Genomic DNA, 14,146 nt, shown 5'->3' with positions numbered 1-14,146 from the left:
TTGAAGTTTATTCGGGTGAATGATGTGGAAAGAGATTTTTAAGATGCGACGCCATTGATATCTATGGGTGTGAATGACTTGGGGAAGAGATATTTAGTAAGAGGGTGAAGCCTTTGAAGACTATGGAGGTAAATGATCTGAGGAAGAAAAGAGGTTGGTGCTATTGAAATTTAGGAAGGTGGCTAATGATGTGAGTTTTTTACATTTATCGATTTAAAGTTTTTGTGCTAGATTCACTAAAGTCCACAAATCTATCCTATTCGTGTCCTATCCATTTCTGAGTCATTCTGGCCGATCAATTCAGTAAAGCTTGTCGCAAATTTTTCTTCACTAACCCCCAATTCCGTGTCTAATCCATGCCCGATTGCATGCAGGCCGATGAATTCATAAAAGGCCTGCATGCAAATGGGGATGATTGTTGACACACCCCCCACCCAAGCACGGATCGCTAGAGAGCAATCCCGACACATGCGCAGACCATCTGTAGATGGTCTAAGAGCTGCAACTTTTTAAAAAAACTTTTACTTTTTTAAACAGCCCAGTGAGCCCGTGGTTTTAACCTGCTTTTAACGGGCTCGCAGTGCGGGGAAGGGCAGGAGATCAGGGCTGAGTCAGGCGGCAGGAGAGATTCGGGGCAGGCAGGAGATCTGGGCTGAGTCGGGGCGGCAGGAGAGATTTGGTGAGGCAGGAGATCAGGGCTGAGTTGGGGCAGAGAGCAGATCAGGGCAGAGAAGCAGGGCAGCAGAAGGCAGGGCAGTCGGAAAGGACCTCAGTGACTGGTCCTGGTCGCTTACTTTGGATTGGCCAGCCCAGTTGGTGTTGCTTTTTTTTATTTTAGTGAATCACTTCCTTCCTGCTTTGCATGCCAATTCTCCTCATTTGCATGAACGGATCGGGATGGGATCACTAGGTTAGTGAATTGGGTCGGAGGGAAATCAGGTCGCAAAGGGCTCGTAAACCAATCGGTACACGATCGATTTACTTTGTGGATCTAGCCCTTAAACTCTCTCTCTCAAAGGTAAGCTGGAGGCTGTACTATTAGTTGGGAGTGATTTTGCTATTGCCTACCTTTAGCACCTGTCAGTTCTTCCTCTGGGAAGGACTGCAGTCTCAGGCTTGACCTCTGGAGTAAGTGGTGAATGCTGAGAACCTCATGGGTGGAATCAAGAACTTATCGTCATAACATGGTGGCAGTTTCCTTAAAGGACACTGCACTATGTCCTAGTAAAGTTGTGTGGGAATGGAGTGTTTCTCTTCAACTGCTGCTGGATGTTAATAGGGAAAAGAAAGAAACCCTGTGACTGTGAAACTAGCTTCTGAGGTCAGTGTCTCTAGTGTGAAACATCTCCTTCCTATGAAGTGTGACAGTTGCCCAATATACAAAATGATATATATAGCACAAAGAGCCTCGTTGTAGCACTGAGATGACACTCCGTCTCCAAGGCTCTCCTTGGCATCTCATGCTATTAATCTTTTGAGAGTTTCCTGACTGTATGATAACCATTCTCATAGAGTCCTATAAAGAGCAACAGGTCACACAAACAGATTCTTTTTGTAATATTTCTTTGACTTTCCTTGGAGAAAAGACTCTTTTTGCCTCTCTGGTAGATCCCACTCAATCCATTCTCCAGCACTCTTGTAACTGGTGAATCTGTTTTTCTCCTTTAGCTGAGGCTCCAGATCTCTGACTTTGGCACATGTAAATCAAAAATGCATTTCTGAAGTTTCATGGCAATCTGCTGGTCAAGGAGAGAAGGAGAGGTTATGCCCTCTGCACAACTTGAATCTAGAGTTTTCTGAACTGGTCAAGTTGAAGGGCCAGTGGGGAACCCCAGCCTTTCTCAGGGAATCTTTCACAATCTGGATGTATGACTCACATAAGGACTCTCCTGACTGGGTTGATTCAGTCCTGGGTTTACCTTGCTGCATGCAGGGACTTGTAGTCTGATGTTCCCATTACATTCCCTAAGAAAAACAAGACTACTAATCCCAACATGCAATAGGGTAAACCCGAGATTGGATCAACCTTATCAGATGAATCTGTTGGCAACCTTAAGACCTTACCATTCTTGCTGAACAGGGCTAATACTACCAGGCAGTAAGTTTATTGCTTAAACCTGTGACTCATGAAGGGAGAGAAGAGGAAAACAGAAAGAAGGAGGATATTCAGCTCAGAAACACTTCTAGATTTCTGTAGGCTGCAAACACTGGAAAAGAAACTCCTAACCCCCAACTCTGCATCTGGGCTATAGCTATGAGTGAGCCATGGTCCCTCCACTTTGGAGTCAGGTCCATCCAGTCAGTGGCAGCAGCATAGGCGAATGAGAGGAACCTGAAGCCAGTGACCACATCATCACTGCCTGGTGCCCACCCATGTTACCCTCAGACCTCACAAAAAAAAAAATCAGTCTTGCCCATGTCAGTGCTCTGCAGTGTTCACCAAAAAATGACACCCTTGTTTTGCAGAGCACATTGTGGCATGGGAATCCTCCTTGAGTTTATTGCTTTGACTTTTCTCCCCTTTATCACTGGCATGATCTTCAAGGATCCCTGGTTATTAGTAAGACACTTCAACAGGAAGGGGGAGAGGGAGGAAAGCAAAGTCTGCAAGTCACACCTGAGTGATCAGGTGGGTAGGTTGAGCAAGATTCAAAGGCTCTAGCTGTCCTCTGTCTATAAGGCAAACTCCATCCAGAAGGTCTGAGTTGGGGTTGGTGTACAAGAGCTTCACATTGTTGCCAGCCTCCAAAGGTTCCTTTTCCAATGAATTGGATGTGCAACAGGACACATTGGGGCAGCTACTGATATGGTCATACTGGCCCGTGTCTGAGCACTCAGTTTCCCGGTGGTAAAAGTAGCTGAAGTTGGACACAATGACTGGTACAGGCAGGGAAATGGTCAGGACACCAGCGATGGCACACAGCGAACCCACCAATTTTCCAGCTACTGTCACAGGAGACATATCCCCATAGCCCACTGTGGTCATGGTCACAACAGCCCACCAGAAGGCCTCTGGGATGCTTGTGAAGTTTGTGTCCTCATGGTCAGCCTCAGCAAAGTAGACAGAGCTGGAGAAGAGGATGACCCCAATAAAGAGAAAGAAAATCAGCAGGCCCAGCTCTCTCATGCTGGCCTTCAGCGTCTGGCCAAGGATTTGCAGCCCCTTGGAGTGTCGGGAGAGCTTAAAGATACGGAAAACTCTCACTAAACGGATGACCCTGAGGATGGCCAGTGACATGGCTGGCTGGCCGACTCCCTTATGGCGTGCCAGTTCAGTCCCCAGGGCCACAAAGTAAGGGATGATGGCCACAAAGTCAATCATGTTCATGATGTCCTTGAAAAAGGCTGGCTTGCTGGGGCAGGTGGCGAAGCGAACCAGAAGCTCAAAGGAGAACCAACAGATGCAAATAGTTTCCACAATAAAGAAAGGGTCTTCAAAAGGACTTCTCTGGACCAGAATATGTGTGGTGTTTCCTCTGTTGTGATGGGGTGGGATCTGGAAAAAAGAAAACAGTAAATAGGGTTGGCTCGCCATGCACCTGCAGCTCTGCTTGCTATTTCAGTACTGAGACCCTCCCACTCAAAGTGCTGCCAGTGTACCTCACTCCTGCCGTGTAGCATCTTCTGATATTCCAATATTCAGACCCTTGTCACACAACAAAGGACTGCTCTAAAGTACCTCTCTAGGATGCTCTGAGCCATCCTTGTAACAAATGAGATCTGATAAATGTCATGGATTCTAAGGTTGTACCAGCTGGAAGGCGTTATGTGGCAAATTCCTTTAATTGACTTCCTAATTCTGTGAAAAACAAGGCCTAGATAAACATTTGTGGGAGTGTTGAGGTGGAATAGTGTCAGAGGACCAGAGCCTCAATTAAGGAAGGAATCTGCCTCAGCTTGTTTATTGCAAGAAAGACACAACATTTTGGGATTTTACATTTTCAGATAACAACTAATTTGACTCAATCCTGTCACTTAAGGAGACCTTCTCAGAGGCAGGAAAGTGGTAATATTCCTATCTGTGCTGTCTCCCTCTGATGTGCATGCTGCACTGGACTTTGTAAAAGAAGTGACATGAGGTTCTCCATAGGATGAAAGAGTGGCCATACGTGTGCAAAAGGGCCAGTGGATCCAGAAATGTGAAGCATGGATCCCAGAGTGAGACAGATAGAAATGTACAGCAGAGGAAAATGGGAGAAGAGAGAGAATGCGTGCACTGTGATGGAGTGCTATGAATTTCTCTGTGAGACAAAACAGAGGTGATGTGCAGAATGGCCAGTGGGATCCTTGAGTGAGATAGAGATCGAAATGCACAACAGAAAGAGATGGGAGGAGTGTGTGTGTGCCTATGATGGAGTGCCATGAGGTTCTCTGTGGGGTGAAATAGTGGTGATGTGTGCAGAGAATGGCCAGTAAGTTCAGAAAGGGGAAACTTGAGTCTGAAGATGAGATAGCTATAGAAATGCACAGCCGATAAAGAAGGAAAATTGATAAGGATCTGATTGTGGATATCCAAACGTTTGGAAGGAAAGAGGAGGTTCTGCTGTTGGGAGATTTCAACCTGCCGGATGCAGACTGGAATGTTCTGTTTGCAGAATCGGAAAGAAGTAGGGAGATTGTGGATGCCTTTCAAGAGGCTCTCTCAGATAAATGGTGACGGAACCCACAAGGGAAAAAGCGATAATGGATCTGGTCCTCACAAATGGAGAGAGTATCTCTAATGTTCGAGTGGGTGCTCACCTGGGAAGTAGCGATCATCAAACGGTTTGGTTTGATATAACGGCTAAAGTGGAGAGCGGCCGCACGATACTTAAAGTCCTAGATTTCAAACGTACGGACTTTAATGCTATGGGAGAGTACCTGAAGAAATAGCTGTTAGGATGGGAGGACATAAGAGAAGTGGAAAGACAGTGGTCTAAGCTGAAAGGAGCGATAAAAATGGCTACGGATCTTTATGTGAAGAAAATCAATAAAAACAAGAGAAAAAGGAAGCCGATATGGTTCTCCAACCTAGTGACTGAGAAAATAAAGGTGAAAGAGTTGGCGTTCGTGAAATATAAAAAAACCCAAGAAGAGGAGAGCAGAAAGGACTACAGGGTGAAACTGAAAGAAGCCAAGAGAGAGATACGTCTGGCGGAAGAACAAATGGCTAAAAATGTAAAAAAGGGAGACAAAAATTTTTTCAGGTATATTAGTGACAGGAGGAAGATGAAAAATGGAATTGCTAGGCTAAAAGATGCTGGGAACCAATATGTGGAAAGTGATGAGGAGAAAGCGAATATGCTAAACAAATACTTCTGTTTTGTGTTCACAGAAGAAAATCCTGGAGAAGGACCGAGATTGTCTAGCAAAGTTACACGAGAAAATGGAGTAGATTCTGCGCCGTTCACGGAGGAGGGTGTTTATGAGCAACTTGAAAAACTGAAGGTGGACAAAGCGATGGGACCAGACGGGATCCATCCCAGGATACTAAGGGAGCTCAGAGAGGTTCTGGCGAGTCCTATTAAAGACTTGTTCAACAAATCTCTGGAGATGGGAGTGATTCCTGGGGATTGGAGGAGAGCGGATGTGGTCCCTATTCATAAAAATGGTCACAGGGATGAAGCAGGAAACTACAGGCTGGTGAGCCTCACTTCAGTTGTTGGAAAAATAATGGAAGTTTTGCTGAAAGAAAGGATAGTGTACTTCCTTGAATCTAATGGGTTACAGGATCCGAGGCAACATGGCTTTACAAAAGGTAAATCGTGCCAAACGAACCTGATTGAATTTTTTGATTGGGTGACCAGAGAGCTGGATCGAGGACATATGCTAGATGTAATTTACTTGGATTTCAGCAAAGCCTTTGATACAGTTCCTCATAGGAGGCTGTTGAACAAACTTGAAGGGCTGAAGTTAGGACCCAAAGTGGTGAACTGGGTCAGAAACTGGCTGTCGGACAGACGCCAGAGGGTGGTGGTTAATGGAAGGAAGGAAAGGTGAGTAGTGGAGTCCCTCAGGGATCAGTGCTGGGGCCAATCCTGTTCAATATGTTTGTGAGTGACATTGCTGAAGGGTTAGAAGGAAAAGTGTGCCTTTTTGCAGATGATACCAAGATTTGTAACAGAATAGACACTGAAGAGGGAGTGGAAAATATGAAAAAGGATCTGCAAAAGTTAGAGGAATGGTCTAATGCCTGGCAACTAAAATTCAATGCAAAGAAATGCAGAGTAATGCATTTGGGGATTAATAATCAGAAGGAATTGTATATGCTGGTAGGTGAGAAGCTGATATGCACGGACGGGGAGAGGGACCTTCGGGTTATAGTGTCCGAAGATCTAAAGGTGAAAAACAGTGTGACAAGGCAGTGGCTGCTGCCAGAAGGATGCTGGGCTGTATAAAGAGAGGCGTAGTCAGTAGAAGGAAGAAGGTGTTGATGCCCCTGTACATGTCATTGGTAAGGCCCCACTTGGAGTATTGTGTTCAATTTTGGAGACCGTATCTGGCGAAGAACGTAAGAAGACTTGAGGCGGTCCAGAGGAGGGCGACGAAAATGATAGGAGGCTTGCGCCAGAAGACGTATGAGGAGAGATTGGGAGCCCTGAATATGTATACCCTAGAGGAAAGGAGAGACAGGGGAGATATGATTCAGACGTTCAAATACTTGAAGGGTATTAACGTAGAACAAAATCTTTTTCAGAGAAAGGAAAATGGTAAAACCAGAGGACATAATTTGAGGTTGAGGGGTGGTAGATTCAAGAGCAATGTTAGGAAATTCTACTTTACGGAGAATGCCTGGAATGCGCTCCAAAGAGAGTTGGTGGAGAGTAAAACTGTGACTGAGTTCAAAGAAGCGTGGGATGAACACAAAGGGCCTAGAATCAGAAAATAAGATTAAATATTGAACTAAGGCCAGTACTGGGCAGACTTGCATGGTCTGTGTCTGTATATGACCGTTTGGTGGAGGATGGGCTGGGGAGGGCTTCAATGGCTGGGAGGGTGTAGATGGGCTGGAGTAAGTCTTAACAGAGATTTCGGCAGTTGGAACCCAAGCACAGTACCGGGTAGAGCTTTGGATTCTTTCCCAGAAATAGCTAAGAAGAAAAAAATTTAAAAATTTAAATTGAATCAGGTTGGGCAGACTGGATGGACCATTCGGGTCTTATCTGCCGTCATCTACTATGTTTCTATGAAAAGAGAGCATGTGAGTGTTATGGTCCTATGAGAGGGATATGAGACCAAAGTGATGCAAGAGGGCATGTGTCTAGCTCTGTGCATTACAAGTTTGTGTTAATCTGTGTCTGTGTGTTGTAAAACAGGACACAAGATATGCCTGTGTTTTTTTCTGTCTAACAATAACATACAGTCCATCTGCTTGTCACCCTGGGGATGCTGTCTGTCATCAAGCATTGCTGTGTGCTATATATTCATTCACTATAGGAGGGACTCAGAGGCTCTTACCACCCTTCGGGGGTTGGAAAGTCAGTGTGTTCTGCAGGGTTCTAGGTACACAAAACAGTGAGATAAGAGTGACCAGAGATTTGGGCTACCGCCCCCTGAAAATGCTTGTGAAAGAGATTCAAGAGACCCCCATAAGCTGGGCATTTTTAGACTAGTCTCAGCCCAGTGGCAATTTTGAGTCTAACCAGCTTCCTTCTCTTAACTTCTCTTATTAGCCCTGCAGAAACAGAAAGTGAGTAGCAAATCAGTTTCTATAATTATTTCATTCTGTGTCCTGACTTCACAAGGCTCCACTCTGACAACGTACACACAACAGTGCTATGGAAATAAAGCATTAACCACAGGCAGGCTTTGACGGATAGGGGTTTACAGAGACACACTGAGCCTATCTAGGTCTCACCTGGTTTAATTTCTCTTCCTGTATTTCTTAGAGCGAGTGGAACTGAGTTCACAGATGCAATGCAGCAAGGACAGAAGACAAATCCTGGGTGGCTTTGAATGGCTCCCAATGACCATGTGATCACTTCTGCCGCTAAGGATATTCCTCAGGGCTGATTGGCTGGTGAGGCCACAAAAAGCAGACAGACTGGAACGTTATGAGTTAATTCAGTAGACCATCCAACTGAGGAGTTACAGGGGAAGGGGGAACCACCTTTCCACAGTTTGCTAGCAACTTTAGATATGAGGTGCCCTCAGGAGCAGGCAATGTGTCAATGATGGATGGACAAGGAGGAAGTGGTGCAGCATATTACTGGTACTTGTATTTATTTATTCAATTTTCTATACTGTTCTCCCAGGGGAGCTCAGAATGGTTTACATGAATTTTTTCAGGTACTCAAGCATTTTTCCCTATCTGTCCTGACAGGCTCACAATCTATCTGATGTACCAGGAGCAATGGGGGACCAGGTGACCTGCTCAGGGTCACAGTGGCCAAGATGGTCTTGAACCCACAATCTCAGGGTGCCAAGGCTGTAGTTATAACCCATGCACCACACTCTCAGACATTGTATGGTAGAAAATAGCAAGGCAACCATTGTCTGATAGAGATGGGAAACAGTTAACAAAGCATGGTAAAACAAATTGACAAAACATGGTATGATGAGACATAGCCTGGTGAGCACAGAATGGCGGAGCATAGCACGGCAGTCAGAGTATTACAAGCATGGCTGACAAAGTGAGACATAACTTGGCAAAAATAGTAAGGCAAGTGTGCATAGCTTGGAAGACATGGTAAAGAGAGATTGTGGCATGGCAAACATATGGTAAATATGGTGTAAAGTATAGTCTAGTATATTAGGACAAAGATGGTGAACAGTATGACAAGGTGTGGAAGAACACTGAATGAAAAAACATGGTATGGTCTGTCATAGGATGAATCACATAGCGTTTGAGACTTGAGGGTTGGGGTACTTCGTCATAAGGTTACGGGAATTTAGATTGGCACACTCTCATAGAGGGTCAGGGGAAGAGGTGAGTTTTTACTGCCTTCCTGAAGCTCAGTAGACCTTCCAATGATCTAATGTGGGTAGATAGTTTATTCCAGAGGCACGGTATGGAGTGCAAGTAAGATCTTTTCCAGGTGTCCTCAAGGTGAAGGGCGCATCCCGAGGGCACGAGTAATCGCTTTTCATCTTGTTAGCAGATTAGTCAATTCGGAGTGTAGGGCGACAGTTTGTAGGCCATATAGGCTGGTACCATGTTGCGGAAGAGTTTGTAGGCCATTACTAGGCCTTTAAATATACATCATTTGCCGATCGTCAGCCAATGGGCAGTGCACAATGCCAGGGCGATCGGGTCTTGCAGGTGGAGGTTCTTCAGGAGTCAGATGGCAGCATTTTGTACTCTTGAATCAATGGAGGTTTTTTGCAGTGAGCTCATTTAGGAGCACGCTGCAGTGGTCCATACAGGAGAGGACAAAGGACTCCAAAGAAAGGAATGGAGACAGAAGCATGCAGGCTGAGGTGCAACCAAACTCAATCCCCATCTATATAATTCTCTCCCCAGACATGCTTGCATGATCTCCCCAAGAAGATCAATATTTGCTCAGCCTGCTCCAAAATGCAGATGGCCAGAGGATGGGGGGGGGGCTACAGAGCCAGTTGGGGAAGGCAAGTGATGCAGAGGAAGGGGAGGGAGCTGCAACCTTTGCTTGAAGTGCTGTTTTCCACAGTGATGGGTCTGCATTGGGAGGCTCCAGAGCAGGGATTCCCTAGATGGAGGGTTTTCAGGATATCTACAATAACATAGAAACATGATGGCAGATAAAGGCCAAATGGCCCATCCAGTCTGCCCATCTGCAGTAACAATTATCTCTTTCTCTCTCTAAGAGATCCCACTTGCCTATCCCAGGCTTTCTTGAATTCATACACAGTCTGTCTCCACCACCTCTTCCGGGAGACTGTTCCACCCATCTACCACTCTTTTTGTAAAAAAAAGTATTTCTTTAGATTACTCCGGAGCCTATCACCTCTTAATTTCTTCCTATGCCCTCTCATTCCAATTTCTTTTCAAATGAAAGAGACACGACTCATGCGCATTCACATTATGAAGGTATTTAAATGTCTCTATCACATATCCCCTCTCCTGCCTTTCCTCCAAAGTATACAGATTGAGATCTTTAAGTCTGTCCCCATATGTCTTATCACGAAGACCACACACCATTTTAGTAGCCTTCCTCTGGACCGACTCCATCCTTTTTATATCTTTTTTAAGGTGCGGCCTCCAGAATTGTACACAATATTTTAAATAAGGTCTCACCAGAGTCTTATACAGGGGCATCAATACCTCCTTTTTCCTACTGGCCATACCTCTTCCTATGCACCCTAGCATCCTTCTAGCTTTCGCCATCACCTTTGACTGGATGACCAGAGAATTGTATAGAGGGAGTGCGATAAATGTGGTGTATTTAGATTTTAGCAAAGCCTTTGACAGTGTTCCACATAGACGTCTAATGAATAAACTGAGTGTCCTCGGGATGGACCCCAAAGTAAATATGCAAAAGCCAGCTTTGCATATCATTCTGCCACACAGCTTCTTGAACCTGGAGATTTCTAAGCACATTTGAGAATCACTGCTAGAGAAAATCCTCAGAAGACCAAAGATCACTGAAATCTCTTTGCTCAGTGGTTAAGAAACTGGTTTGCAGCCTGTGACCTGTTTTCTAAACCTAATACTGAGGGTCTGCAGAAACTAGAGTTACCATATGGCTCCAGAAAAAGGAGGATGGATTTTAATTCCATTGCTTTCAGTGGAAGTAAAGCCTGGATGTCTTAATCTGTCCTCCTTTTTCTGGAGCCATATGGTAACCCTATGCAGAACCCCCCCCCCAAAAAAAAAAAAAAAAGTAGGAGAAACCCTCCAATTTTCTCTCAGAAACTACAACTTGCTGGCCAAAAGCAGCAGCAGCAGCAGCAGCAGGATCACTGGCAATACTGTGGTCAGAAACAGAAGGCGCCTGTGTGGCTCAGGGATCTGAAGCAGCGTAACAATGAGAGAACCACAGAGGCCACCCAGCTTGACGGGTGGGGGTAGGATGTTACATGATCTGAAGAAGTAAGAGTGGTGGAGCAGGATGAATGCAGAGAGCAGCAGGGCCAGGAAGCACGGGGTGGGTGGGCAGGCGGGCTGGGGAATAGTAAGTCTGAGAGATTGGACAGAGAGGGATAAATTGGGAGATGGAAAAGAAAAGACAAATAGGGGCAAGCAGGGGGAATGAAGGAGAAAGGTTGCGAAAGTGAGGTTACTTACCTTTAACAGGGGTTCTCTGTGGACAGCTGGATAAGTCAGCCACACATATGTATATATTTTGTATATACTACTTATATCCTAAGTGGTTTACATTGAATAGTAATCAAGTATTTTTCCCTATCTGTCCTGGCAGGCTCACAATCTAACTATGGTACCTGGGACAACAGGTTACATAACTTGCCTAGGGTCACAGAGAGTGGTACTGAGGTTAGAGCCCCCAACCACAGGGCACCAACACTAACCACAGGCCATTCCTCCACTCATATGTGGTGCAGTCAGATGACATCACCCACATGTGGCTGATTCATCCTACTGTCTCTTAAGCAGCTACCTGAGGTATTTAGATACCTAAAGCTTTCATTGCCCCTTATGAAAAATGATAAAGGGGCGGAATATCATATGGGGCCTAGCCCTGGCTTTCCCTTGCTTCATTGGCCTAAATTCAGGCACCTACATTTCAAGAGCATTTAGGGGAAATTTTCAGCTGAAAGCATAAGCACTTAACTGAAGCAAGGAACTGTTTTGGAAAACTGTCCCTATAGGCCCTTTCTTTACCATAAGCAAACTTATGCTTAGTCCTGCTGCCAACTCCAGGCCTTACGTGACTCATTACCTTTTCTCTGAAAATAAAATAAAACCTAGCTAGTTCATTTCTTCCCCTCTTCTTCCTCAGCCACCTTTCTGGAGAGAAAAGAGCTTGCCTTCCATGAGTGGCATCTGAAGATACAGCCAGCCACCAGCACCCTCCTGAATTCATGCTTCTGAAAATACTCTCCTGTCATGAAAGACTCAGCCATCTTGTTTTCCAAGATGCAGAAGCCAAACCACAGATTCCAAAGTAAGACTGGAACCCAGGACTAGAGAAAAACCAACTTTCATGATCTGGAACAGTAAGCACCCCATCCCCAAGTCAGACAAGCACCTCTTGTGTATTGTCATGAATTATGGCCATAACAGGTGGTGAAAGGTGATTTACTGCACAAGATAGGGAAATACCACCCTGGCCCTAATTGCTGGTCTCACAGACATGCTATATCCCGGCAGTGCTAAACCTACAAGTACAAAGTCTGAGTTTTAAAAGCTATGTAGAGAGATGTCATCTCTTAAACTCCCTTTGAAATCCTTTATAGAACAAAACCACAAATCCATGCCCCAACCAAAGTCCAATTCCACCTCCCTGCCCTCCCATGAAATCCAAGATCTAAGCAGTGGTAGGAAAAGAAAGGAAGTGAGAGGGGACTTACAGGTAAGGAGATGTCCCGTTCATCCCTGAACTCTGGCAAGGTCTCCAAGCAGAAAATGACAATGGAGATGAGGATGACCATGACAGAGATGATAGCAATGATGCGGGCGGCAGAGGAGCTGTCCGGGTGCTCAAACAACAGCCACACCTGCTTCATAAATTCATGCTTGGGTAATGGAGTCTCCTCCTCCTTAATGAAGCCCTCATCTTCCCTGAACTTAGACAGCACTTCATCTCCCAGTTCATAAAACTTTAATTCCTCCAAGAAGACATCCAGTGGTACATTAGCTGGACGGCGAAGGCGACCCCCTGACTGATAGTAATACAGGATGGCATCGAAGCAAGGCCGGTTCCTGTCAAAGAAGTACTCATTTCTCAAAGGGTCAAAGAACTGGATTCGCTTACAGGGGTCTCCGAGGAGAGTGCTGGGATAGCGGCCAAGTGTCCTGACCTGAGTCTCAAAGCGCAAGCCGGACACATTGATGACTACTCGCTCACAGCAATTTTTCTGATGACAGAAGTTTCTCACGGTGGGCAGCAGGGAAACGTCCGACACCCTTTCACGCATAGTGCCAGGTTCCATGGTTGGCAGCTCAGGACCGTCCTAGCACCAATGGGGAATCCATAGTCCTCAACAGAGCAAAGCCAACCTCCACTCGAAAGACATGTGGGGAGACAGCCGTAGCGGCCCTTGTCTCAGGCTTAACCCCTCATCTGCCTCCTTCTGTGGTTTCACTTTGCCTCTTTGCTCCTCTCCAAATGTACATATAGATCAAGTCTATGAAGAAACTGACTCCATCTCACTCGGTATTTCCACTTCTCTCTGAACTTTTCCGGCACTTCACATTCTATTTGCTGTCACATCCTCTTTTTTCTTGTCTCCACCGCTGTTGCTATTGCTTTCCCCCATCCCCTCCTCTACTGTTTGCTTTTTCCCTATGTTTCTCTTTCTTCTTCTTTTCCTGCTCCTCTTGTCCTCTGTGCCCAGCCCGTGGACCCAATGCCACCCTCAGGGAGTCTCTCTGGTGTAAACAGATTTACAGACTTCACAAGTATCAAGTTCTCCAAAGGACACTAGCTCCAAGTTGCAGGCAAAATAAAAATATACATCCCTAGCTCCTCCCCTTACCTCCCCCCAGCTCCCAGTGCTTGTAAAGTACTGAAGCTGCAGTCCAGCCATGCTCCAGAATCCGACAGAGCAGAACCTCTATAAATAACAGATGCACTCATACAGCCCTGCTCACAGGAGGCGGAGAGGAGTGCATGGACACTATGCGCTCAGCTTAGGTCTTTTTGATGGCTCTGAGGTACTGCTGTCACCTTGCTAAAGTTGACACCCCCCCCCCAGTCTATGAATATCTAACTTTTGCATCCACTGAATCCAAATCTAAGTGCATTGGTGTAATAACCAAAGCTAGTCTGCTTTATCAATTTGGGCTTGATAATGATCCTGCCTAAAGGCAGAACAATTGCTGGAAAGATACAGATCTGGGAAACCTCCCCCGCACCACTTTCCCCTCCATTCCAGTAAAGGTTGGAAGTGACTGGACAATCCATACTATCTCAATACCTGTTAGGAGATCGGGGTGAAATGAGGAGTCTTCAACCAACTCCTTTATGAAGAAGCCTCTAGATCACTAACCCCCGCCCTAAATCTATCATCTTGCATTCACAATTTGAATGGGGTCTTTTGCTAAGGTGCCCTCATGGATTTAGCA

The 14,146-nt window shown here is 45.6% G+C and overlaps 1 protein-coding gene across 1 annotated transcript; it reads right to left on the bottom strand.

Annotated features, from left to right (window-relative positions):
* Window positions 1-654: 654 nt before the first annotated feature.
* Window positions 655-13,442, bottom strand: KCNA7 (potassium voltage-gated channel subfamily A member 7). Its single transcript, XM_033960669.1, has 2 exons — window positions 12,430-13,442; window positions 655-3,496 (listed from the first exon to the last, which is right to left on the bottom strand). The coding sequence occupies exons 1-2, from the start codon at window positions 13,009-13,011 to the stop codon at window positions 2,612-2,614; spliced, it is 1,467 nt and encodes a 488-aa protein (XP_033816560.1). The 5' UTR covers window positions 13,012-13,442; the 3' UTR covers window positions 655-2,611.
* Between the last annotated feature and the right edge of the window lie 704 nt (window positions 13,443-14,146).

The sequence above is a fragment of the Geotrypetes seraphini genome, chromosome 10 (assembly GCF_902459505.1).
Source record: "Geotrypetes seraphini chromosome 10, aGeoSer1.1, whole genome shotgun sequence".
Classification (NCBI taxonomy): Eukaryota; Metazoa; Chordata; class Amphibia; order Gymnophiona; family Dermophiidae; genus Geotrypetes; species Geotrypetes seraphini.
Note: the sequence above shows the minus strand (reverse complement) of the source record. Positions and strands in the feature narration are given on the sequence as shown.